This window comes from Marmota flaviventris, chromosome 5 (assembly GCF_047511675.1).
Source record: "Marmota flaviventris isolate mMarFla1 chromosome 5, mMarFla1.hap1, whole genome shotgun sequence".
Classification (NCBI taxonomy): domain Eukaryota; kingdom Metazoa; phylum Chordata; class Mammalia; order Rodentia; family Sciuridae; genus Marmota; species Marmota flaviventris.
The window spans coordinates 107,264,557-107,288,356 of NC_092502.1; the positions used below are offsets into that span (position 1 = coordinate 107,264,557).

The 23,800-nt window shown below is 38.8% G+C and overlaps 1 protein-coding gene across 5 annotated transcripts in view; it reads left to right on the forward strand.

Moving 5' to 3' along the window:
• Arhgef28 (Rho guanine nucleotide exchange factor 28) overlaps positions 1-23,800 on the forward strand; it is a 306,403-nt gene that overhangs the window by 238,307 nt on the left and 44,296 nt on the right. For all 5 annotated transcript variants that reach the window (XM_071612505.1, XM_071612508.1, XM_071612507.1 and 2 more), the window contains 8 exons: positions 2,501-2,748; positions 7,472-7,594; positions 8,745-8,862; positions 11,796-12,050; positions 13,764-13,840; positions 18,544-18,722; positions 19,696-19,787; positions 20,842-21,024. In XM_071612505.1, coding sequence (XP_071468606.1) covers positions 2,501-2,748; positions 7,472-7,594; positions 8,745-8,862; positions 11,796-12,050; positions 13,764-13,840; positions 18,544-18,722; positions 19,696-19,787; positions 20,842-21,024 — 1,275 coding nt within the window. The remainder of the gene's footprint in view (positions 1-2,500; positions 2,749-7,471; positions 7,595-8,744; positions 8,863-11,795; positions 12,051-13,763; positions 13,841-18,543; positions 18,723-19,695; positions 19,788-20,841; positions 21,025-23,800) is intronic.

Consider the following 23,800-nt stretch of genomic DNA (forward strand, 5'->3'; position numbering starts at 1 on the left):
CTTACTTCTTTTATATAAGAGTCACAGTGAACTTTCGCGTATTTAACATAGGGGAGACAGGGTTCCTTGATACGGCTTTTGAATGTATGTACCAGGTCCCATACATGTAGATAAGACCATGTTCAACTGAGTGCCGCAGTCCTGAGTGTAAAATTCAACTGTGGTGAGATTTCATTATTTCATGCTATATGGAGTGGTGTTAGTCTAAAATAGGGGAAGTTAAATTATAGTGTAATTGGGAAAAAATGAAGTCTTAAAAGAAATTTTATGTACAAAGTATGTGCTAAACAGTAGTTCAAGAAGATGCCCTACTTTAACAAAGAGCTTTGTAACAGGCTCTTCTTTTCCCTGACCCTGTGTTTGCAAGTTGTCTGCTGAGGAGGCCACCTTCACACCTGCCTCAGGTGACAGGCAGGTCAGGTGAGGGATGAGTGTGCTTTAAAACCTGCCAGGGGCTATGGATGTGGGAGACCATTGGGAAAGAAAGGACTGTCCCTTTTAGTATTTCTTAATCATTTATATTATACTGTCCTTCTTCAATCAATTTCACATAGTATTAAAAATAACCTAAGTAATTTGGGTTATGGATGACTACATATAACATGGCTTTTGGCCTCAGAAAGGCAAACTGGGAAAAATCCTTCACCCTTCTTTTCTCATTGTTTCCCTTTTAAAGATGAGGATAATTGTTCCTATTTGGGGGGTCATAATGGCAAATGGATTAAAGGATTAAATAAATGATATGGATAAGTGCTTAGTACAGAATGGGCACTAAAAATACAGTAGAAAAGAATAATTGTTAAAAGTCAGTGGATTCCCAGTGAAAGAGAGATTTGTTTATGATAAAGTAATAAAGCTATTTTTAGACTTATTTGCTCTCCAAGGATGATATTTTAGATTTTGTTCTCAAAAAGTACAGTGTTTATTCTGGAAATAAACACCCAGAATTTATATTTCTGGTATTTCCACAGTCATTATTTTCTCTCATGATGCATTTAAAAAATCAAGATGTAATTCCATACAATAAGATCCCTCACATGCAGTGTACAATCTAATGTTTTTTTGTGAATTAACAAAGTTGTGCTACCATGGAGCCTTATCTAATTCCAGAACATTTGAATTGCTTCAAATGTCCACGTGAGCAGTTATTCCCGTTACCCATTTCAGCAGCATCCAGCAACCACTCAACTACTTTCTGTCCCTAAGGACTTGCCTCTTTTGGACATTTAGCAGCATATGGTCTTTGCAATGGCTCCTGCCCCTTAGCATAATGTTTTCAAGGTTCATATTAGTTGTAATACATATCAGCACTCCATTCCTTTTCATGGCTAGTATTCCTTTTTATTTAATCATCAGTTGATGGATATTTTGGGGTCACATGTGTAACTTTATTTTTAACCTTTTGAGGAACTACCAGACTGCCTTATAAAGTGGCAATACCATTTTACCTTCCTATCAGCAGTGTGTGAATGTTCCACTTTCTCCACATCCTTACCAACCCTTGTTTTTTTGTCCATCTTTTCTCATTATGTTTATTCTAGTGTGTGTGAGCTAGTGTCTTATTTTGGTTTTGATTTGCATTTTTCAAATGGCTAATGATATTGAGCACCTTTCCTCCTCCATCTCCTCCTCTTTATTCTCTTCTCCTTCTCCTTTCCTTTTCCTTCTTCTTGGTAGTACCAGAGTCTAACCCAGGGCTTTTCACACTAAGCAAGTGTTCTACCACTGAGCCACAGCCTTCAGGCCTCTTGAGCATCATTTTATGTGCTGTCAACCATTTGCATACTTATTTGAGAAACATTTATTCAAATCTTTTGCCTATTTAAGGTCCCCCCCCCCCATTTTTGAGTTTTTTTTCCTATAATCTGGATATAAGTCCCTTATCAGATATGTAATTTAAAGGATTTTTTTCCTATTCTTAGGATCATCTTTTTCACTTTTTTTTTTTTGGGGGGGGGTGTTTCCTGTCATTGTGATGTATCATTTTCCTCTAGAGAAAGTGGTATTTGGGGAGCATCCTACAGTAGAAAGAACCTACTATTATCTGCATTGAAGGACTTTATTATATTTAGTTCAAGTAAATTCACCAATTCACTTGTGCACAATTAACTGTACTTCCAGTCAGTGCAAAAACCAAAGAAAGAAAGAAAAAGAAAGAAACCCCAGCATTCAGGTTGCAATGGGCCCTAGTTCCCAGTGGAAGGACCTAAAGTTGCTAGTTAGCTGTAAGGGTCCCAGATATATTTGATCGTTATGAGACTTGACTTCCTTATGTAACTTCTTTTACTATCTGGAAAAAAGAAAATAACTTAATATTTTGAGCTTAAGTTAAATGTGAAGCCAACACTAACTTTTATATTGGAAAAAATGTTCTTGTCCTTTCTAAACATTCCTTCTTTCTTATTTGCACAACATAGAGTGTTGGACTGCTGATTTGGGACAACAGTGACACTTGTGTTTTAAAGCTTGTTTAGAACATGTTTCTGCTGACTCCTTTCAGAGCTAATGCAAACGGAAATGCATCACATCCAGACCCTGCTCATCATGTCTGAGGTCTTCAGGAAAGGTATGAAGGAGGAGCTGCAGCTGGACCATAGCACTGTGGATAAAATCTTCCCCTGTTTAGATGAGCTGCTCGAAATCCACAGGCATTTCTTCTACTGCATGAAGGAACGCAGACAGGAATCCTGTGTTGACAACGACAGGAATTTTGTGATCAACCAAATTGGAGATATTTTGGTACAACAGGTAAGAAAGGGTTTTCAAACTCTTTACAGAGCTATGAAACCTAAAGAGTTGATTTCATTACAGTTATTGTCAGATGGGTCTAGTTGGTTTTCTTTCATTGAATGTTGGTTTGTAAGATGGTTGTCGGAGAGCTTCCAGCAGCCAATGACTTGACTCCACTCTGTCACCGAACTGGGCTAGATTATCTCTGACCCCACTGCTGCCTCCACCAGGAGTCACAGTCATCAATGAATCTCCTGATGAACGTCCTACTTAGATTTTTTGATGTGATGCACTCTCTAATAACACGGCTTCCCAGTGGGACTGTGATGGTCTCACTAATGTCTCCCAGACAAATATTGGCTCACGGGAAACAAGATGAGCAGACCTCACTTAAGTGCTTAGAATGTTTGAAGCATCAGTGATAAGGGCTGTGCCCTCTCCTAGTACAGTAATGGCAACCAGCTGCTACTTGATAATGGTGTGTCGCTGTCCCCTGTCTCTCTGAAGGACTTATTAAATAACATGCTCATAGAAAGGTGTGATAACTTTTGTTACGTGATTCCCATATGGTAGGCACTTTTAGGATGCTCTCATGGGTACTTCATTTAACTTTCATGACACTGTGAGGTCAATGCCGTTTTTTCCATTGCATAGGTAGTGACTTTCTTTGGTCATAACACATCTCATAGATTATATAACTTGGATTTGAATCAAAATCTGCTTCTTTGATCAAGACAACCTAAGAATGTGGGGTCTTAGAAAATCCATGGTGACATTCACGGGAAGGGTTTGCCAACACTGGACCCTAAGTCCCAGTGAGACAGGGATTCTTATCTATTTGGTTACTACTGTCTTTCAGCACCTAGAGCAGTGCTTGGTACTATGATGTTTATAAATGAATGGGTCACGTCAGGAAAAACATCAGGAATTTTACAGTTGCCGTAAGCACCTGGGGAAAGGCCTGGAGATCTATCCATAATGGCTTTAGTACAGCTTTTCCTAGGTAGATGCCAAAATGCCATCTTCTCAAACGTTTTTGAAGCAGTTTCATCCTGTGGCACATGGGATTAAGCTGTTGTTCTATATGCTAAAAACAGAGGTGTTAAGTTCATTGATATAAATATGCTTAAATACAAATATTTTTAATGCACAAAAACATAACTTAATATTTGCTGCCCAATTGCTACAGCTACATATCTAACAATGTAAAAGTCTAAATCATAATAACAATTTTTGATCAAAGAGATATCTACTTTGCAGATTAAAGCCCTAGACCTGTTCTATCCTCCTCATTCACAAGAAAGGTTTGGTGCCAAGTAGCAAGGCCAAGTTAAGCAACTCTAAAGTACTTTGCAAGATGGTTTAAATAAAAATGTCCACATGTGTCTAAACGAACTTTGAAACTAAGTATATTTTAAAATGAAAAGCAAGATTTTGATTTTGTCATTTGAAATTATTTGCGTGTCTGTCTCCTTGATAGAAATAATCATTATTTTACTGTTTCAATTCTAACAATTTAAGCCATTTTAGTTCTTCAGTTCCTTTCATAGTTAGTAAACATTACACATCTCTATTAGTTCTATATTTATTTAATTTTTGTCAATAAACCTGGGGCCTAAATTGAGAACAAGTTTGGAAAGTTTTCTGTCACGAAGGATGAGCCTGGTGGTCTCTTGGATGAAGCACACACTTCCTTTTGGGGAAAGGACCTTGGTATTCAGAGAAAAGGGTTCTAGTCATTGGCCATGCATAGTGGATGTCGAAAGGGGAAACCCAATAGTTTGCAAATAAAGATATTTACAAACTATTCATTCTCAGATAATGGATTTTGGTGTAAATGAGACAGGCTGTTTAATAAGAGTGTACAAGAGGTGGGCTTGGGTAAATCCCACAGTCTAATCATGGAAACTTCTTATGATCTCAGAGGCTAGGCTGGAATATGATATGATTTGATCAGTGCGAATTCTTGATGTTGGAGAGAAATTGTGGACAGGAGGAATTTGATCTAAAACAATAGTTTTTCATCTTCAGATACATAGGATCACTTGAAGATTGTTAAAAATGAGTAATCTGTGCTTTAACTCTCAGTAGTTTTGTTTCCTTGGGATTGGGGTGAGGTCTTGGGTATGGCATATTTATTTATTTATTTATTTAGGTACTGGGGATTGAAGTCCTGGAGTGCTTAACCACTGAGCCATATCCCCATCCCTTTTTATTTTGAGATAGAGTCTCACTGAGTTTCTTAGGGCCTTTTAAGTTGCTGAGGCTAGCTTTGAACTTGTGATCCCCCTGCCTCAGCTCCTGAGTTTCTGAGATTACAGGCAGGTACCACCATACCCAGCTAAAATGTTTAATTGTTTTCTCCCCAATGGTAACATCTTGCAAAACTATTACAATATCACAACCAAGATACCGACATGAATACAGTCAAGACACAAAATGTTTCTATCACATGGTTTCTTCATCTGGCCTTTATAATTCTGTGTCCTTTCCTCATGTCCCTACCTTTTCTCTCACTCCTGGCAACCCCCTAACCTGTTCTGCTTCTATAATTTTGTCATTCCAATAATACTGTGTATATGAAATTATGTAATTGGGAGTCAGCATTTTTCACTCGGCATAATTCTCTCGAGAAATCTTAGTGGTTGTGTATGTCAATAGTTCATTTCTTTTTATGAGAAATAGTCCATGGTACGGATATTCCACAATTTGTTTAATCATTCACCTGTAGAAGGGTGTTTTATTTTTTTTCAGGCTTTGGACTATTATAAGTAAATACACTATAAACATTCATGTACAAATTTTTGTGCAAAGTTAAGTTTTTATTTTTCTGGGATAAATGCCCAGGGTCGCGATTTCTGGATTGTATAGTGGTTGTATGTTTAGTTTTGTAAGGAACTGCGAACTGTTTTCTAGAGTGGTTGTACCATTTTGTATTTTCATCAACAATATATCAACAATCCAGCTGCTCTGCATCCTTACCAGCATTTGATGTTGTGACTGTCTTTTTTTAGCTCTCCTGAGAGGTATGTAATGATATTTCGTTGTGGTTTAAATTGGATTTCCCTAATGGCTAGTGATGTTGAACATGTTTTCTTATGCTTTTTTGTCATCTATATATCCTTTCCAGTGAAATGTCTATTCATGCCTTTTGCCCATTTTATAACTGGATTTTTTTCTTATTGAATATTGAGATTTTTTTTCATCTTTGAGATATTAATTTTCTTGTTGAATATATGGTGTGTAAATATTTTCTCAAATTCTTTAACTTGCCTTAATTTTGATGAAGTTCAATGTATCTATTTTTCCCTATAAGGTTTGTGTTTTTTATTTCAGATCTGAGAACTCTCTGTCTAGCTGTAAATCTCAAAGATTTTCTCCAATTTTTTTCCTAAAAGCTTTATAGTTTCATTTTTACATCTAAATCTATGTTTCATCTTGAGTTTTTGTAAAAGAAAAAGTTATGAAACTTAGGTTTAGGTTTTCTTTTCTTTTCTGTTTTTGGGGTATAGACATCCAATTGCTTCAGCATTATTTCTTATTGAATAGGCTATTGTTTCTCTACTGAGTTACTTTTTCACCTTTGTCAAAAATCAGTTGAGCTCCCTAGATTTCTATTCTGTGCCACTCTTTCCATATAGTCTTAATAACTGTACCTATATAATGCATCTTGAAATTGGAAGAAGGTGCCTTATTTTATTATTCTTTAAAAAATTGTTATTCTATTACAGTCTTATCTATATTTACAAAGATATAAAAAGATTGCCTGGATTTTTTTTTAAGAAATACATTAAAACTGTATACCAGTTTTGGAGGGAATTGACATCTTTACTAGGTTAAGTCTTCCAATTTGTGAACATGGTATGGGTCTCCATTTATTTAGTTCTTTGATTTCTTTCATTAGCATTATGGAGTCTTCAATATACAAGTCCTATATGTTCAATTTTTTAGCAATTGTAGCTGGATTAAGGATCACTTTTGAAGTATATGGACCTCAAACATAGATAAAATTAAGCAAAAATGAAAAGATTAGAGATAGTGGTATAAATTTGAAGTACTTTTCAAGGGAGGATGGAGATATTCTGGTTTCTGTTTCCGTGATCTTCAGTATGAGCATGTGTACATAGAGCTATCTATCATGGGTTAAAAAACTGGCACTCAAATCAGTCAGCTAATTCTCTCAACACCACCCATGACTCTAAGTTGATTCCTGCACAGATTTTTCTACAGCTACTTTTCTGAAGGTCAGGCTTATTGAAACTTCAAGTCTATATCTCTTCTTCTTATCAATTAATTAGTTGACATTCTGGTTATTCATCATTTTATTTTCATCTGGGCTAAAAATAGCCTGACTCTTGATCCTTTTGAGATGTATGGACACTCAATCTATAAAGGTACTAAAATTACAAATTGAAATCATAAAGTTTCACATATACACACACACAAAATAAACAACAAAAAGAAAATGATGACAACAAATGTGTTTACTTGGCTGTTTGATTATTAATTCAGTACATATAAAATACATAATCTCATTAGGTTGAACCTCATCACTCAACAACTCCGTTTTATTTTTGTTTAAAAAGTGCCTGGGGGAAAAAAGTGATTATGTTCAGAAATTCCATGATGTTTGTTCTTTATTTGCAAAGAATGTTTTGAAATGTAAGAGAATTGAATGTTCTTTTCTGTGTTTAGAACTTCCTAAATTTGTAAAACAATATTGAAATGTTATTCTTCTCAGTTTTCAGAAGAAAATGCCAGTAAGATGAAGAAAATATACGGTGAATTCTGTAGCCACCACAAAGAAGCTGTTAGCCTTTTCAAAGAACTCCAGCAGAATAAAAAGTTTCAGAATTTTATCAAGGCAAGTAGTGTAAAATTTTATTCCAAAGTGGTAAACCAGCACAGGGAAATAGTTCATTCTTGTACCTTGTATGATTTAAACAAGTTTCATATCTGGGTTCTAGTTCTCAGGGGAAGGGGAAGGAAGTGGTGGGTTTGTGGCAAAGATGGAAAGTCTCCTTTTCTGTTAGTAAAATACTTCTCCCAAATCATTTCTGTTGGTATCTTATATTTGTGAGGTCATGCCCTCCAAATTTCTGAGAATATTTTTAGTGTTTTGGGAAGCTATTTCATGCCCTGACAGATTATATATCAGAAAAACCAGAGTAAAAGCAAACATAAAATCCATCATAATATGATACATGACATCATATAATTTCCTCTATAATATGTGCCTCTAAGCAATATATCTTTAAAAATATGATGACATTATCACAAATAAATTAGCAATACTTCTTTCATATTTTTAAATTTCTCTGTTTATCTCATGAAACCATATTGCTTTAATAAGGATCTGACCAGTGTTCACTTGCAGTGTATGGTGGTTATATATCTTAAATCTCTTCTAACTTGAGTGTTCTCCCCTACCCTCTTTTCCAGTTTATTTGTGGATGAATTTTGTCTTGTAAAACATGTTGGATTCTAAATTTTTATCTACCATTTTAAGAATGCTACCAGATTCTCCTCTATTTTTTTCCCATGTACATGTGTGTTGAGTAATTGAAATCTGAAGGAATATTTTGAAATGTTTAGGAGAAAGTTGCCCTGATTTGAAGAAACTTTAAGCACTATAATGTGTAACAAGAAATATAGTGGGAGACATGTCAGGAAAACAAATAGTAAACCACAACCTCATTTTCAAAATTAACTTTGATTTCTGATGACTTTTCCAAAATTTTTGCTACTCAGAAATCCTAATAACTTGCTCACTTTTGGAATTAAATAAAAATACATCCAAGTAACTTGACATTTCTTGAAATCTTTGAGTCTTGGGGCATTGAAACTGATGGCAGAGTGTAAAATTTAAGGACAATGCATCAAGTTTTACTGAATGAAGATAATATTCTGCTACATCTGAATAGAACTGTACTGTTGTAGAATTTTTTGTATTATTAAATTTGTACATAAAAAGTAAATGCAAGTAGTAGATAAAAATGTATTTTTATTTTAAGCTCCGAAATAGTAATCTTTTGGCTCGTCGCCGAGGAATTCCAGAATGCATTCTCCTGGTCACTCAGCGCATCACAAAATACCCTGTCTTGGTGGAAAGGATATTGCGGTACACCAAGGGTGAGTGGTGACTTGTGGCCCAATATTTGCCTCTCTCCTTTGTTTAAACATACCTGACGTGTCCTACATGGCCGCAAATGTTTATGGCATCTGATTCATAAAGATTTTCATGATGAATAAAATGTGAAAGCCTTAGAATTTGGATTCATTTTGAGAAATTATCTCTAAGCATGCAGCTTTCTAATAGTTTCAGTTTCTACAAGGAGCCCAAACCAAGTGGTCTTCTTCTTTCCTTGACCCTGCTTTTCTTCATTGTTTCCCCATATCTGGACCTTCTTAATACCTCCCTACCCTCTTCTTCCAATTACCTTCATAGCAGTCTGTTGAAGCAGGATGCTGTTGATCCTACCACAAAACGTCCACACTCCCAAGCAATGAATTATTACACTGAGAGTGACTTTATGCAAGAGCTACTTTGACCCTCTCAGTTCATCAGGTACCAGGGAATAACAACATCTGGGTGTCTTTTAAGAAACTATTCATGCACATAGTTGAACTATGAGCTCCTTGTGGGATTTATCAGGCCTGTACTTGCCTGGTTCATAGCTAGATCTTCAATGTCTAGTGCACTGACTGGCACAGATTAGGCTGTCAATAAGTAAAAACATGTCAGTGCAATGAGTGAATAAATAAAAACACCTAATTCTTAAACTAACTTACTGGTCTTGAGTAAAAATTACTATCAGTGTGGTAGTGCATTATGTTAACAAGGGCATGGATTTGGAATTGTGTGACTATGTATTACCATTGTTTTTGTTTGGTTCTGCTTCTTATTAGTTGGGCAAGTTTCTCCTTTACAAAATGAGAATGATCATCCTAGCCATATGGAATTGTTGTGAGTACTAAGTGAGATTGTCTTGGAAAGTGCCCAGCAGAAAGAACCTGGCAAAAGCAAAGTGCTTAATAAATGGAACCTGTTATTATTGCCTTTATTATTATTACCAGTTGACTTAGAAACATTTGAAATTGTAATGAGATATTAAATGCCCATTCTATAAAACTCAACTTTTTTTTTTGTAAGAGGTCTAGGTGAGCAGACATACATACTTCATTCTTTTCATTTTATCAGTCACATTTAGAACTAAGTCCAGGCAAAAATTATAGTGTTTGTTTCTTATGTTTCATTTTTATTGCTTCCTATAATTTAATGTACAAGAAAATATAAAAATAATACAAAAAGAAAAGCTTCATAAATTTTGTTCTCAGTAAAAGAATGAAAGCAAAATTAAGGCTCTTTAGTTTATATATTCTCTCTAAGTTTACTATAATAGTATGAGAACTAAAATCTGTCAGATCATGGTAGTCAACTAGTGTTACTCCAAGAATCATCCCACACCAAATTTCTGGTAGAATGAATAAACTAATGTATGTTAGAAACTGTAATTATAAGTTATGGCCCTTCTCACATAGTGGCATGATGACAAATGCAAGCCTTCTCAGGTCAGACCTTACCAATGGTCAATCACTCCCTGAGCTTCTGAGGACATTGGTTTCCATGACTCTGTTACAGCAGTGTTTCTCAAACTTTATTAGCCATCTCCTTTACCTAGAAACCTTGTTTAGGTGCAGATCCTGAATAAGTAGGTCTGGGGCAGAGCCCAGGGCAAGCATTTTTAACAGGATTCCTAGGGAGGCCCATGCTGTCCACTTTTGGTAACTCAGCTTTGCAAGAAGCAATTTATCAAAAGACAGCTTCTTCTTGACCTTTCCTTGACCTTGTAACTCAACTCTGATTTTCTCTACTTGGCTTTTCTAGTAGTGAAACAGGCTTTTTAGAAATTAGAACCTTTTGTGGAGGAGGGTCTCTGTGCAGGTCAAGTAGTGAGGTGTGTTCTTTGACAGGCAGCGAGGGGAAAAAATCTTCCTTGAAAGATGGGCATCAGGATCTGCTCCTTGAGGTTTTCTGATAAGACCTTCCCAAATCTATGAAGATGTTTAGATCCTGGAAATATTCAGACCCTTTTGAGGGTTGATTCCCATTCCTCACTGACTGCTTATTCTAAGATATATTTCTGCAGCTTTAGCCTCTAGAGAGTCTTTGGTTTCTCTGCCAGTTTTTCTTTTGTCTTCTCCTCTTTAGCCCTTGAGTTCCAGCCACCTCAGTAAACATCATCTAGGTGACCTTATCATCAAATACAGAAAAGAGCTCACTTCACTTCTGTGCGGCTTCAGGAGGCTATTTCAGAAACTCCTCCAGAGTACTTCCTTAAGGTGATACAGAAATGAGAGCATGTGGCCAGCGGTTGAAAGTGTAACTATTGGAATTGATAATCATTTGCTCTGGTGACATGAACATGACTGACTTGCCCATTAAGCACCGTATTTGGGTCTCTTGGAAATATATTAATTTGTTTCACAGAAGAAAAAAAATGTTAGGTCAAAGAAAATATTGAAATTATAATGTGAATATATTCATAGGTATGACAACATGGCTATAAAACATATTTTTTATGGAAGAAGGGATCCAGGAAGCCAAATGAATCTTAAGTCCACTCAGGTTATCCGTGGCTGAGTTTGTAAGAAGATGGAGACTAGATGCCACGGTTGGCTTCAGTTCTTGGAAACTTGGTGCGGGAATTACTAGATTGCTGTGTCTAGGAAGATGTAAGGAAGCCCTGAATTGGCTGTGACACATTCCCTGCTATAGAGAATAGAACTCAGCTATCTTATTGTCACCGAAAGCACATTTAATAAGCAAATCTTTTATAATCAAGTATTCTAATGTTTCTTTTTTGGGGGTGGGAAGTACAGAGTGATAATATAGTATTTGATTTAATCCAGCACTTTTCTCATGGAGTTTTTGCTATTTGGATAATACATATAACTATATTTAAAAACTAAAGAAAAAAACCTTTCTTTTCCAGTGCTCTTATTGGATGGTGTTCTTTCAGTGGCTTATTATATGGTGTTCTTTCTCTCTTTTTCCCATGCAGAAAGAACTGAAGAACATAAAGACTTATGCAGAGCTCTTTGCTTAATTAAAGACATGATTGCAGCCGTGGATCTGAAAGTCAACGAATATGAGAAAAACCAAAAATGGCTTGAGATCTTAAGTAAGATTGAAAACAAAACATACACAAAGCTGAAAAACGGCCATGTATTTAGAAAGCAGGCCCTGATGAGTACAGAGCGGACCCTGCTGTACGATGGCCTCGTTTACTGGAAAACCGCCACGGGACGTTTCAAAGGTAACTGTGGCTACACCAGACCCATTCCTGCCTTCATTCCTATTGTTCAGGCAACAGAGGACAGGTTTTCAGAGGAAAAATGGTTCAAAGTGGCAGGATCGCATACACAGACCCTTGATTTTTTCAGTTGAAAGATCAAGTTGTGAAGTTCAATAGGCAGGTGTGACCAGTGATCACATCTTTGATGGGAATTTGCTGTCACAACTAACAACTTTCCTATGTGGTTTTATGAATGTGCCTGTTTGTGATGTCTAAAAGGAGCTGAGAGTTCTGCTCATCATTGGCATAGGAATATTATTCTGGCAGTTGTGTTGATAGCAAGGTATTATCACACCTACACGGGTAGGGTCCATTGTGTGCCAAGTCAGCCTGAGGCTGTCAGATCATGAAGGGAGCAAGTGAGAAAACTCTGAATGTCGTCTTTGTTATTGAGCACTGTAACACACATCCACCTGCTCGCTGGCCCTGGTGTAAGCACTTCCTCAGGCTACTGTTTGCTCATGGCATTAACTCAATTCTGTTAATCTGGTTAGACTCTAAAGCAGCTGATTTCCATTCTTGAGGTCGTGTAGATAGCACCTTGCCTGACCCAGGCTTTTTTACTCTGGCCACAAGCTAAAATCACCTCTGGAGCTTGAAAAAAAATCAGTGATGCTCAAGTCTCCTCCCAGAGATTCTGATTTTGTCAGTGAGGGGATGAAAACCAGCTCAGAGGGATGTTTTAAAGCCCCTCCCCCCCCTCCACCCAGGTGAGTCTGCTTTGCAGCCAGGAATAAGAGCTACAGGCCTGGTCTCCTTGTTTCTAACACTTCGTGGTAGTTATGTTCTCAGGTGAGTGATGAGAGGAAGAGAATGTTAAATCTGGTTAAATTGTTAAATTCAAGGTCATTATCCACAAGAGGATGGTCAGGTTGTGTTGGAAGTTCAGCTAATGTCTGAAATGGGATTTGTTGTTTGACAGGTTATAATGTTGTATTGAAAAAGCTTTAACCACTATCCATAGATCTGATTGTTCCTTTTCCCTTTAATAGAGTCACTGCATGGGGTCAGTCTGTGTGTGCAGTGGTTCCAGTGAAGGTGGGCTCTTGTAAACAATTTGCAAGAGAAATCTAGACACTCAAACTTCACTCAACTCTCCATGAAACACAGGAGCAGGTTTTCGTGTATAAGTTGATGTGGAAGCTGCCTTTTTATATTTTTAAAAAATATTTATTTTTTAGTTGTAGTTGGACACAATACCTTTATTTTATTTATTTATTTTTATGTGGTGATGAGGATCTAACCCAGGGCCTCGCACGTGCTAGGTGAGTGCTCTACTGCTGAGCCACAACCCCAGCCCCCTTTTTACATTTTTTAATTAAGCATGGTTTTCCCCTAAATGCAAGGGCTTGCTCCAGTCTATTAGAACCTTCTTTCTGTAGGATATTTTCCATCCATTTTGAAATCTGCAATTTAAATTCTGGATATATATGTATAGTTATACATACAAACATACACACTTAAAGTTGGCTTTTTACTAAGTTGTCTGTATATCCTTCATTTTCACCTTCACTATCATAATACTGGGGATTTAATAAAAGTTTTATAATTAGACTAACCTGAGTCACTTAATTTTATTGAATTTATTTAAATTTGAAGCATGAAATTAGAATATTTAATAAAGGCATTTGAAATGTGGTTTGCATCACTAACATTAGTAATTTTTTTTTTAAGATATCCTAGCTCTACTTCTAACTGATGTGCTGCTCTTTTTACAAGAAAAAGACCAGAAATACATCTTTGCAGCCGTAGTAAGTATATGGCCATATGATACATATTTTTAATAAGACTTCATTCTGCATTTCCTTGGGAAAAAATGCCCGAAATTCTTAGTGAAATAAAATGCACCTCATATAGTTCCATTATTATTGGCGATTTTACAGCTAGTTTAGTAACTATTTGAATTGTGAAAAGATTGTAGCACTTTGGTACTAGGTAGTGAATAGGCACTTCCCTGAGCCCCCCCAGGTACCTCTCTGTTATGGCTATCTTGGTCTTTCCTATTATCCCCAAACCCTATGTCCCTCTCTCAGATCTAATGGCTGAAATGTTAATGCTGGGGACAGAGGGTCACTTTCAGCATCTTGCTCCTTTCATTCCTACTGGGAGTGCCTTATTGTGCTGCTTGCTGACCCCATTTGTAAATGTCATAATAATATTCCTTCTGCCAAACAAGCGAACACTATCCTGGTATCTGAAGAAGATTCTTTCTTAGTTCTACTACAATGGGTTCTGATGACTAAGGTCATGAATAACACCTCTGTAATGTGTAATCTTATTGTTGAGTCATAATTAGATTTAGTGAAAGCCAGCACTTTATCACATTTCTTACATAGTGTCTATGTCTATGTAGTCCAAAATGGTGTGGAGAAGGAAGATAGCATCCATTAACTCCTTATGGGCATCATGGAGCATCAGGCTCTGTTAGCAAGAAGAATCCAAGAGATAATACTGACAGGGGCAGTATTGGGGCAGACAATACTGACAGTATTGACGGGCCAGTACAGTGGTGGCTCTGTAAAATGTGTCTATTATCCATTGATTGACAGGCTATTTGGTACATTAGCAGGTAGCATTGATTCCATCTGGTTTTGGAAAATTCAAAGCTCAATAAAGTTTCTGTCTTGCTATTCCAAGAAAACAAAGAAGCGTGTCTATGGTGATGAGATTCTGGGATGAGGCGGCTGGAGCAGTGGTTTGCTGGTACATGTCAGTTGGCTGGAGAGGCTTCTTCATCCTGCTCAGCCATGCTGAGTTGTTCAAAGGTGAAATGCTTTGCACAGAGCTAAAGCAGAGAATGACAAGAAGCCTTCCACAAGCCCCATCTCCCTAATGCATTTGCATTGTAATTATTGCAACTTTCATGAAAACTTACTGATTTTTCCAGTTTCTTCTCTGGTATCTGGGATATTCTGAAGGAATATGGAGAAAAAAATGGGAATTGGAGGAAACCGTTTTGATTAATCCATGAGACGGTGAAAACCAGGCTGGAAGAATATCAGCATATCTTTACAGAAACAAATTTCCTCAAAACTGAAGGCCAGAAATAAAAGCAAATCCTACTTTTTGGGTGGTATTTCAAGCCAAATGACTGACCGATTAATCAAGAATTAGACACAGTAAAAGACAATCGTCTTGTTTTCTAGGCAATAGAGCGTATGGATGCAGGTCAAGCCAGGATGCTCAACTTACAGTATGACTTGAGATATGGATCTGTGCCTCTTATCTCATATGATCCCCATAGACCACCCATAGACCACACTTAACTTTAAACAAGCAGTTCGGAATGCAGTTTGTCAAATATCAGAATGAAGGCAGCTATTACTTAGTTTTTGGTAGAATATGTTTGGCCATAAACAATAGTAAAATGTTGCTAATATTGTTTCTGGAAGATGTTAGTCTGAATTCATATCATAAAGCTGCATTCATATCACAAAGGCGATACCAGGGAGTAAAAGAGAAAGCAGGATCGTATCCTTAGTGTCAAATGCTCCCTGTTGTTTGCTCATAGACCTTTTAGTTTCATCTGTTTGACATCTGTCTTACATCTGTCCCTGTGCCATCAATCTCTTTTAGTGAACACGTTGTAGAATTGAAGCATTAGCTAGGGGTATACATATATGCCCTCATTTCCTAGTTCCTACCCTAGTGTTTCAGAAAAGTATTCTCACACTCTGATCAAAAAGAGAGATTATTCATTCCTTGTGCCCTTCAGTACTAAGATGTTTATCCTGCTGCGTGTTATAGAAGACACGATGAACTGGGAAACAGCCAGAAGCTAAGCATCTGAAAGTAGTAAGAAGATAGAGTAGTGTCCTTATCAGACGGTTTTGTTTGTTTGTTTTTAAAAAGCACTCAGCTGGGAATGAGTAGGAACCAAACCTGCAAAATGTATAGATGAGTTCTTCTAAGTCCTGGGATACTGAGTCTAAGAAGCATCCCTTGAATATTAAATAAGACAATTTCTAAACTAAACAATAGAAAGACAATGAACATGTAGATCAGCTAGTTCAATTCAAAGTATGAAGCAACCTTAAATCTTTTCATTCCCTTGGAATCACTCACTAACAGAATCAGTGCAAAGTGGACATGATATAACAACAGAATTAAAGGGAGCAGCTCCTTTGCCTCTTCCCCAGCATCATTGGTCTTCAGCTTCAGATGTCAATAGGGATTGGCAGGAGAGGAAGTGAGCGAATCCCAGTTCAGCATCAAGGAGTCAGCGGGGCAGAGGCAGCAGAGAATGGTAGAGATTGTTGTCAACTAGTGAGTGCACATTCCAGCTTAGCAGAGCCATTGCTCAGCCATAGTTGGTGTTTTTAAATGACAATATGGACCCTGTATCACCAATCTTCTCTCTTACCCAAGCACCCAGAATCCTAGAGAGGTTTTTTTTTTTTTTTTTTTATGGTAGAATTTCTCCGTTTTTAAATGTTGGCAACTTATTTTGTAAGAAATGGTTTTTAAATGCTATGGCACAGATAAACATCTTTGCATTGCCAAAGTTTAATATCTGTCTCCAGAAAAGCTGTGTTGCCTTTTCTCCTGGGAATTTGAGTTCTTGTTCACAGCTTATGATTTCTATGAGTAGTAATGGGCTTGTCTCGGGTATCTTCTGGCCTAAAGGTTATTTAATGAATGAGATTTTATTTAATTTATTCTTTACTCTTTAAAGATCTTATCATGCTAGGTGTGGTTGCACACACCTGTAATTTCAGTGGCTTAGGAGGCTGATGCAGGAGGATCGCAGGTTCAAAGCCAGACTCAGCAATTTAGCGAAGCTCTCAGCAACTTAGTGAGACCCTGTCTCAAAATAAAAAATACTGGAGATGTAGCTCAGTGTCTAAGTACCCTTGGGTTCAATACCTGACACCAAAAATTAAAAAACAAACAAACAAACAATCTTACTCTCCCAGTGCCCCTCTCCCAATAACTCTGATTCAAGTGATTTCACTCTTGCTTATGTCTTAAGAAATTTAAACCCACCCTGAATTTTTATATATAGACACCACCAACCTTGTAATCCGAGAAAGCTGAAACAATACATTGAAAAAAGAGAGGCAGATGACACTCCAGATAATAGGGCTGTAATAGAACAACAGATATTAATAATGCTCAGAAGATCTTTCCTCATCACAGAAGGCCATATCGGAGACCGCTTGACACAAAATTTCTTTTGCCTCCATTTTCAGAGGCCAAGCACAGAACCAGGTTGACCAATTTTCTGTCTGTCCCATCCTATATTTTCATGCTACTCTAAGAAACATGGAGGAGATGCTCCAGGTCCCCCCGGCACACAACTCCAGATCTGGCAGTGATGACTGCAGAGTCAGGAGGGCAGACAAGCCAGTGCCAAGGAGCCAGCAGGGGTGCACAGAGCAGCATGTTCTGAACAAAGGCGTCACTCAGTCCGTGAGGGAGAAAGAAAACCACCACGCACTGCAGCCAGCTCTGTAAACAGTGGCGAGAGCCACAAACCAAAGCCGAATCTTCATTTTCACCCCCACACTGCTCAGCGGCAGGCATTCTTTTCTCAGTGGCAGGCATTCTTTTGGCCATTCTTTCAGCTCCTGGTCCAAGTCTGTGTCAATCAGGGTCGTCTTCATCTTTGGGTCCCTAGAGCTGCACGTGAGGCTTCTAAGGACCACAGTGAATGTCCGTAGAAGGTAGCTGAATCACAGTGTGGCTCCACATTTTAGGCTTTCTTCCTATTCTCTCCAGTGGAATCATGTTAAGTCTAGTTCTACAGACAGTTGTTGTGAGCCTGCTCTGTGCAAGACAGTGTGCCCGGCACAGAAAGATGAATTAGACCCTCTGCTGTCCACTCATCAGCTTATCTAGCTGGTGAGAAGAGATACCTGCAGATAGAGCTGTAGCAGTTCTGTCACTGGGTTGTACAGGACAGTAGCAGAAGAGGCTAGTGACATCTGGGGAATGTAAGGTCTGGCCTTCTCTGGCCTTCTCGTTCTTTTTTTTTTTTTTACAGTTGATGTTGTTGTTTTTTGGGGATTTGTGCCCATCACTGAAACTGTATGAAACTGTATTGCTATTAACTGCCAAATTCAAGGGACTCTTCAGGTCCATCATCCTTCTCCATCTCTCATATTTTAGAGACTGTTTCCTTTCTCATATCCTCACAGAAAAAAAAATCCCTTGTCCCGGACCACAGCATTGTGATATATTTTTTAATGAGTTCTCTGACTTTTCTCTGTCTTTTTTAAAAGCTGACTTTTTAAACCACTAATTTTTAAGCACAAACATTCCCCTGAACCCTTTCTTTCTATTTCTTCTCCATACCCTCTCCCTTAGAGATCTTATCAACTTCTGCAGCTCCTTTGAAAAGTGGGAAATGAAATAAAGGTTTCCCTAGTCCTGTGCTTTCCACGGCTCATGTGTTCAGTGTGACCCTTAGAAAGGACGTGGGTTCATCTGCACATCCTCCTATTTTATGTAGGATCAGAAGCCATCCGTTATTTCCCTTCAGAAGCTTATTGCTAGAGAAGTTGCTAATGAGGAGAGAGGAATGTTTCTGATCAGTGCTTCATCGGCTGGTCCCGAGATGTATGAAATTCACACCAATTCCAAGGAGGAACGAAATAACTGGATGAGGCTGATCCAACAGGCAGTAGAAAGGTAACGTTTCCTTCTGTCTTTGATCCATGGAATGTGCTTGTTCAATTGGGAAGAAACATTCTAACCATGTCTCCCCTGCATGAAAACGCTGCTTCAGCCAGAATGGTCTGCTCCCTGCCCCTGCACCTGCCTGCCATAGTGATAGCACGTCACCTGCAGATCTGTCGTCCACACTCCTCTCTGCATGCAGCGCCCTCCCCTCCCCTCTGCCTGTGCACTGTGGTGCAGCTCCTGTCTCGCCTGCTTCATGAAGAATGCCTTAGCACCTGCTCTCTAAGGAATTTATCTGGTGCTTGTGGATCTTATCTTTTACATGTATGTACATATATATATATATGCTTATTTAATCAGATTGGAAGCTCCTCGAGGGCAGGGACATGTCATGTGTACCTCTGGGTGCCTTGTATTGAGGAATCATTCAATAAATGTTTTAGATTGGTGGAACTATAAGTTCTAAATCAATTTATTTCTCTTGGGTACTCAAGGACAGTTTGTGTAAATGAGGGTGCAAAGAGATCATTCTTAATGGTAATTTGGTTAGTTGGATTTTACAATTATGTAAAATTTCTCTACCTCCACTGCATCCACTCAGCATAGCTCCCTAACTTCATCCCCCAATGCTCTTACTCTTACCTGTTAAAACACCCAAATGTTGTAAAAAATAAAAATTATTATCTTATTTGTATTTAACATGGGTGTTGGGTGTGTGTGTGTGTGTGTGTGTGTGTGTGTTGGAATATTTGAGTCATCCTATACTGCTTGCTGACTTTGAGAGTCATGTTATATTTTGCACGGTCCTTTTCTCTCAAGAAAACCAAGCTCTTGGCCAGGGGGCATCACTAATTCTCTTTATGCTGATTTTTTTTTTGCCTTTATGAATAAATTTTATTGCCAAGTTTCCATGTTTTCCTAATGATTCTAAACATACTTGGATTTAGTTTCAGTTGTGTCCCTTGACTATTGTCTCTTAAAGTTGTCCAGAAGAAGAAGGGGGAAGGACAAGTGAATCCGATGAAGAGAGGCGGAAAGCTGAAGCCAGAGTGGCCAGAATTCAGCAATGTCAAGGTATGGTGTGGGCCCTTCTGGCTCCCTGGTCGTGGTGTGCTCGTTGGGTGTTGGGAAAGCCCTGGTGTCATGAATGGAAGGTTAACTGTGTGTTTCTGAGGCTTGCCCTGACCACCTTCCAGGAAAACATTCTGATACTAGCCAAGCTCCTTCTTTTACCTTAATGATTAAAACACACAGAAATGCACACATGAAACAGTAACTGGGCAGTGTGGTACTGATGAGTGTCAGAATTGCTGCCTGATGGTTTAATTTTAGGTCTAGCACCGTCATGTCGTAGTTGGAGGACTGCACAAGGAACTCAATAGGTCTGGCCATCAAATGCAAATCTGTAAAGTAAGATTAGCTCAACTTTGGCCTGATGTTAGAATCACTTGAGGAGGTTGCTCATGTCTGGGCTGTACCCTCAACCAACTGACTCAGAATCAGTGAGGTGTGCAGTGTAGACATGAGTATTTTAAACTCTCTCCAGGTAATCTTGAGGAGCACAGAGGGCTGAGAACCCCTGGATTCGATTTTGGTTAAGGTCTCTGAGGTTTAAGAATTTTGTAACATAGGACAATCAGGAGAGAAGGATGCATGCAAGGGTGGTCACAGAAATTGGGTGTTTAGAAACAAAAACACAAGCCAGCAAGGTTGGTTTTGACCATGACTGGCTGAGGACTGAGGAGTTTCAGGCCTTTGTGTTGTTTTCCCCTGTGGACATTCACTCATCCTGGACAGGGCTGCCTCAATTTTCATTCCTGAGCAGGGTGTCTAGTCTTAATAGGAAACAGCCTGCTTAAACAACGAAGAACTCTGCAGGGTTTCCTGGAAATAGGGGAATGAAGTGCAGTGGAAGCTGAGAGGGTTGATAAGTCACTTGCTGGGGGCCACAGTCACTAAGTGGAAGAGGCAAGATTTGAACCTGGGTCTGTCCCACCCAATGGTATGAACTTTACCTTTTAGATCAGACAACTCACTAAGCAGCATCTTTATCTTCTAACTTGAATTCTTATATAATTTGTTGTATTCATGGTAGTGATAAACTTCTATGGTAAATGCTATTTCACAGAAATACTCAGTAATCAAGACCAGCAAATTTGCACATATTTGGAGGAAAAGCTGCATATCTATGCTGAACTGGGGGAACTGAGTGGCTTTGAGGATGTCCATCTAGAACCTCACCTCCTCATTAAGCCTGACCCAGGAGAGCCTCCTCAGGCAGCCTCTTTACTGGCAGCAGCACTGAAAGAAGGTAAGTTTCTTTGTAAAGGGTTTGTTTTGACAAAGGAAAAAAATATTTATTGAGTACCTACTATATGTCATGCACCATTGTCTTGGTGCTGAGGATATAGTAGAACAAGACATGAGTACCTGCTCTCCTAGAACTTAAATTTAGGAAGAACAAAATATAAAGAAATAAACACCCAGGCTGCATCAAGTGCTATGAAGAAAAATAAGCAATGCAGAAGGCATAGAGAGTGACAGACTTGGAGTGGTTCCATTTTAGAAAGGGTGGCCAGGGAAGGCCTCTTTGATATAATGCTATGTACGCAGACATGAAGGAAGTGAGAAGGCCAAGTGACAAACCCCCTGACTTGTGGTTTAAAGGGAGACCTCTGATTGTGGAATCAGAGGAGCAAAGTGCAGATAGTGGTAATAACAAAGTCTTGGGTATAACTGGGGCAGGTGGTGGCTGAGGTTGGGTGGAGGACAAGATCACTGGATGGAAATGTCATGGAGATGAGAGGCCAGGCTGGTCGAAGGACAGAGTTTATAAAATTATTGAGAATTTTTGGCAGAATTAGCTTTGGAGGGAGGGGGAGAACTTGTGCCAGGTGCTGGGTTGTTCAGGGAACGAGGGGCAGAGGTGGGAGTCCGTGGTTGAGTGGTGCCAGCTGATGGCAGGAGCATGGAGGGAGAAAGGAGCTTAAGGGGACAGATGGGCATAGTGGTCAGGAACTGACAATAGGATTAAAAAGTTTAAAAAATAAAGTAGCTTCCACCTGATTGGCAAAGAATGCTGTTATTCAGAAAAGGGATTGGTAAATTACAGACCATGGATGAAGGGCACTGTGCTGCCTGTTTTGGTGAATGTAGTTCTTCTGGAACACAGCCACATTTCATTTACTGTGTTGGACTGCTGTTTCCTACAGTGGCCCAGGTAAAACAGTTCTGGCAGAGACTGTATGGTCTGCAAAACCCATAATATTAACTATCTGATCACTTGCAGAAAGTGTTTACCAAACACTGGTTTAGAATATCAGAAAATTCACTTTAGGAGAGAACTTAGAAATCATGGGATCCACCACCTTGGGAAGGGCGTAAAGGTTGTCTGAAGTGGAGTCCACAGAGAGAACCACCTATTTGTTTATCCATTCATTCAACATTCACATTCACTGAAAATCTACCCTGTGCATCGTTGAAGGTGCTAAGGGAATGGTAATGCTTTCATAAAAGTTCCAGTGGGGATGACAAACAGCACCTAAGGAACCCAGATCATTCAGAAAGTCACATGGAAACAAGATAATGGGATTGGGAGGAGGCAAAGGCTTTGCTCCAGAGAAGTTAGGGAAGATCCTCGCCCCTAAAAGTTGAGGGGTGAGAAGCCAGCTATCTAGAGTTCTGGGGGTGAATCATTCGTGAACAGAGAGAAAGTAAGCTCAAAGGCCCTGAATCTGGAATGTTCAAGAAAGAAAGAAGGTGGTGGAAGTCAGTGACTGCCTCAACTGGAGTGGTGCAGTTTGGGTGGGGATCAGATCATTGTCGGCCATGATTCTATCTTTTCTATTGTTCCAAATGTGCTGGAAGTCACTGGTAACTTTTAGTCAGGGTGTGGTGTGATCTTCTTTATGTTTTAAAAGGAACGCTGGCTACTGTAGGAGAACAGATTGGAAGGGGATGAGTTTGCTTGGAAACGTGTTAGAAAGCAATTGAGATGAGAGATGCTGGTGCTTGGGTCTAGGCTCTGACTATTGACAACGGAAGCAGAGAGAAGTAAACAGATTTGAGTTGTATTTTAGAAGTAACACCAAAAGGACTTCCAAATGAGTTAAAAGTGATAAGGCCTTTGTGAAACAAGTCACTCATTCTTCATTTTTAGCCAGTGGTTTTGACTTCATTTCCCCACTAAAACTTTTATTAATGATGGGTTATAAGTTCATTGGCTTCAATTCCTTTGGCCCATTGTGTGATAGAGATATTAGGGAACAGCCCTGGACACAGCTGCTCAAAAGGAACCAGATCAGGGGAGGTACTGCAAGGGCCCCAAGTGGGGTAATTCACCCCTGAGTCATTGGTCAGCGCTCAGCCTTCAGGTGAGAGATGCAGCAGGAATTCTTATCAGAGCAAGGTAACCATCTTCTGCAAAAAGATACAGCTGAATATGCACCTTGAATGGTATTCCTGGTTCTTTGAAATGCCAGACTGGTTTTCCTTTCTCTTCTTCTGTCTCTGCCCCACAGATCCCAGTCATCCTTCCAGGTCTGCTCAGATTTCATCCCTTTTGTGAACTTTGCCTTAATCCCACTAGTTTATGTAACTCTCCTGCTCACCAGTGCTGCAGTAGCTTTTGCAATGCTCAAATAACTGAGAGACAGAGCTTACCTGATAATGTGCCGCCCTGTAATATGGTTAGTTGTATGTCTCTTTCTTTCTCCAGTCTGCAGGTTCTCTTTAGTAGTTATAAAATGTTCAATAGTCAGCGTTGATACTCAGTATTTTCTGAATGGAATTATTGGACAAGATGGCTTTAGGAATATTTGTAGAGTCCTCAAAAAATAAAGTAGCTTTATTTATAGTCTGCTACAGGCTAGTCAAAACCTTTTATTGTGAACAAACTTTCCCCTTCCTGGTGTGGCTTTCCTTAAGCTGTTGGAAGCTTTGTGATTCAGAAGTAGCCATTGGTGCTTGTTTAGAACAAAAATTGCCCTTTTTCCTCTGTGGAACCTGATATCACAGGTCTAGAGTGAATACTAGGAATCTGTATTATTAAATTTGGAGGAATACTCTTTTGAAGAATAGCTAATGTT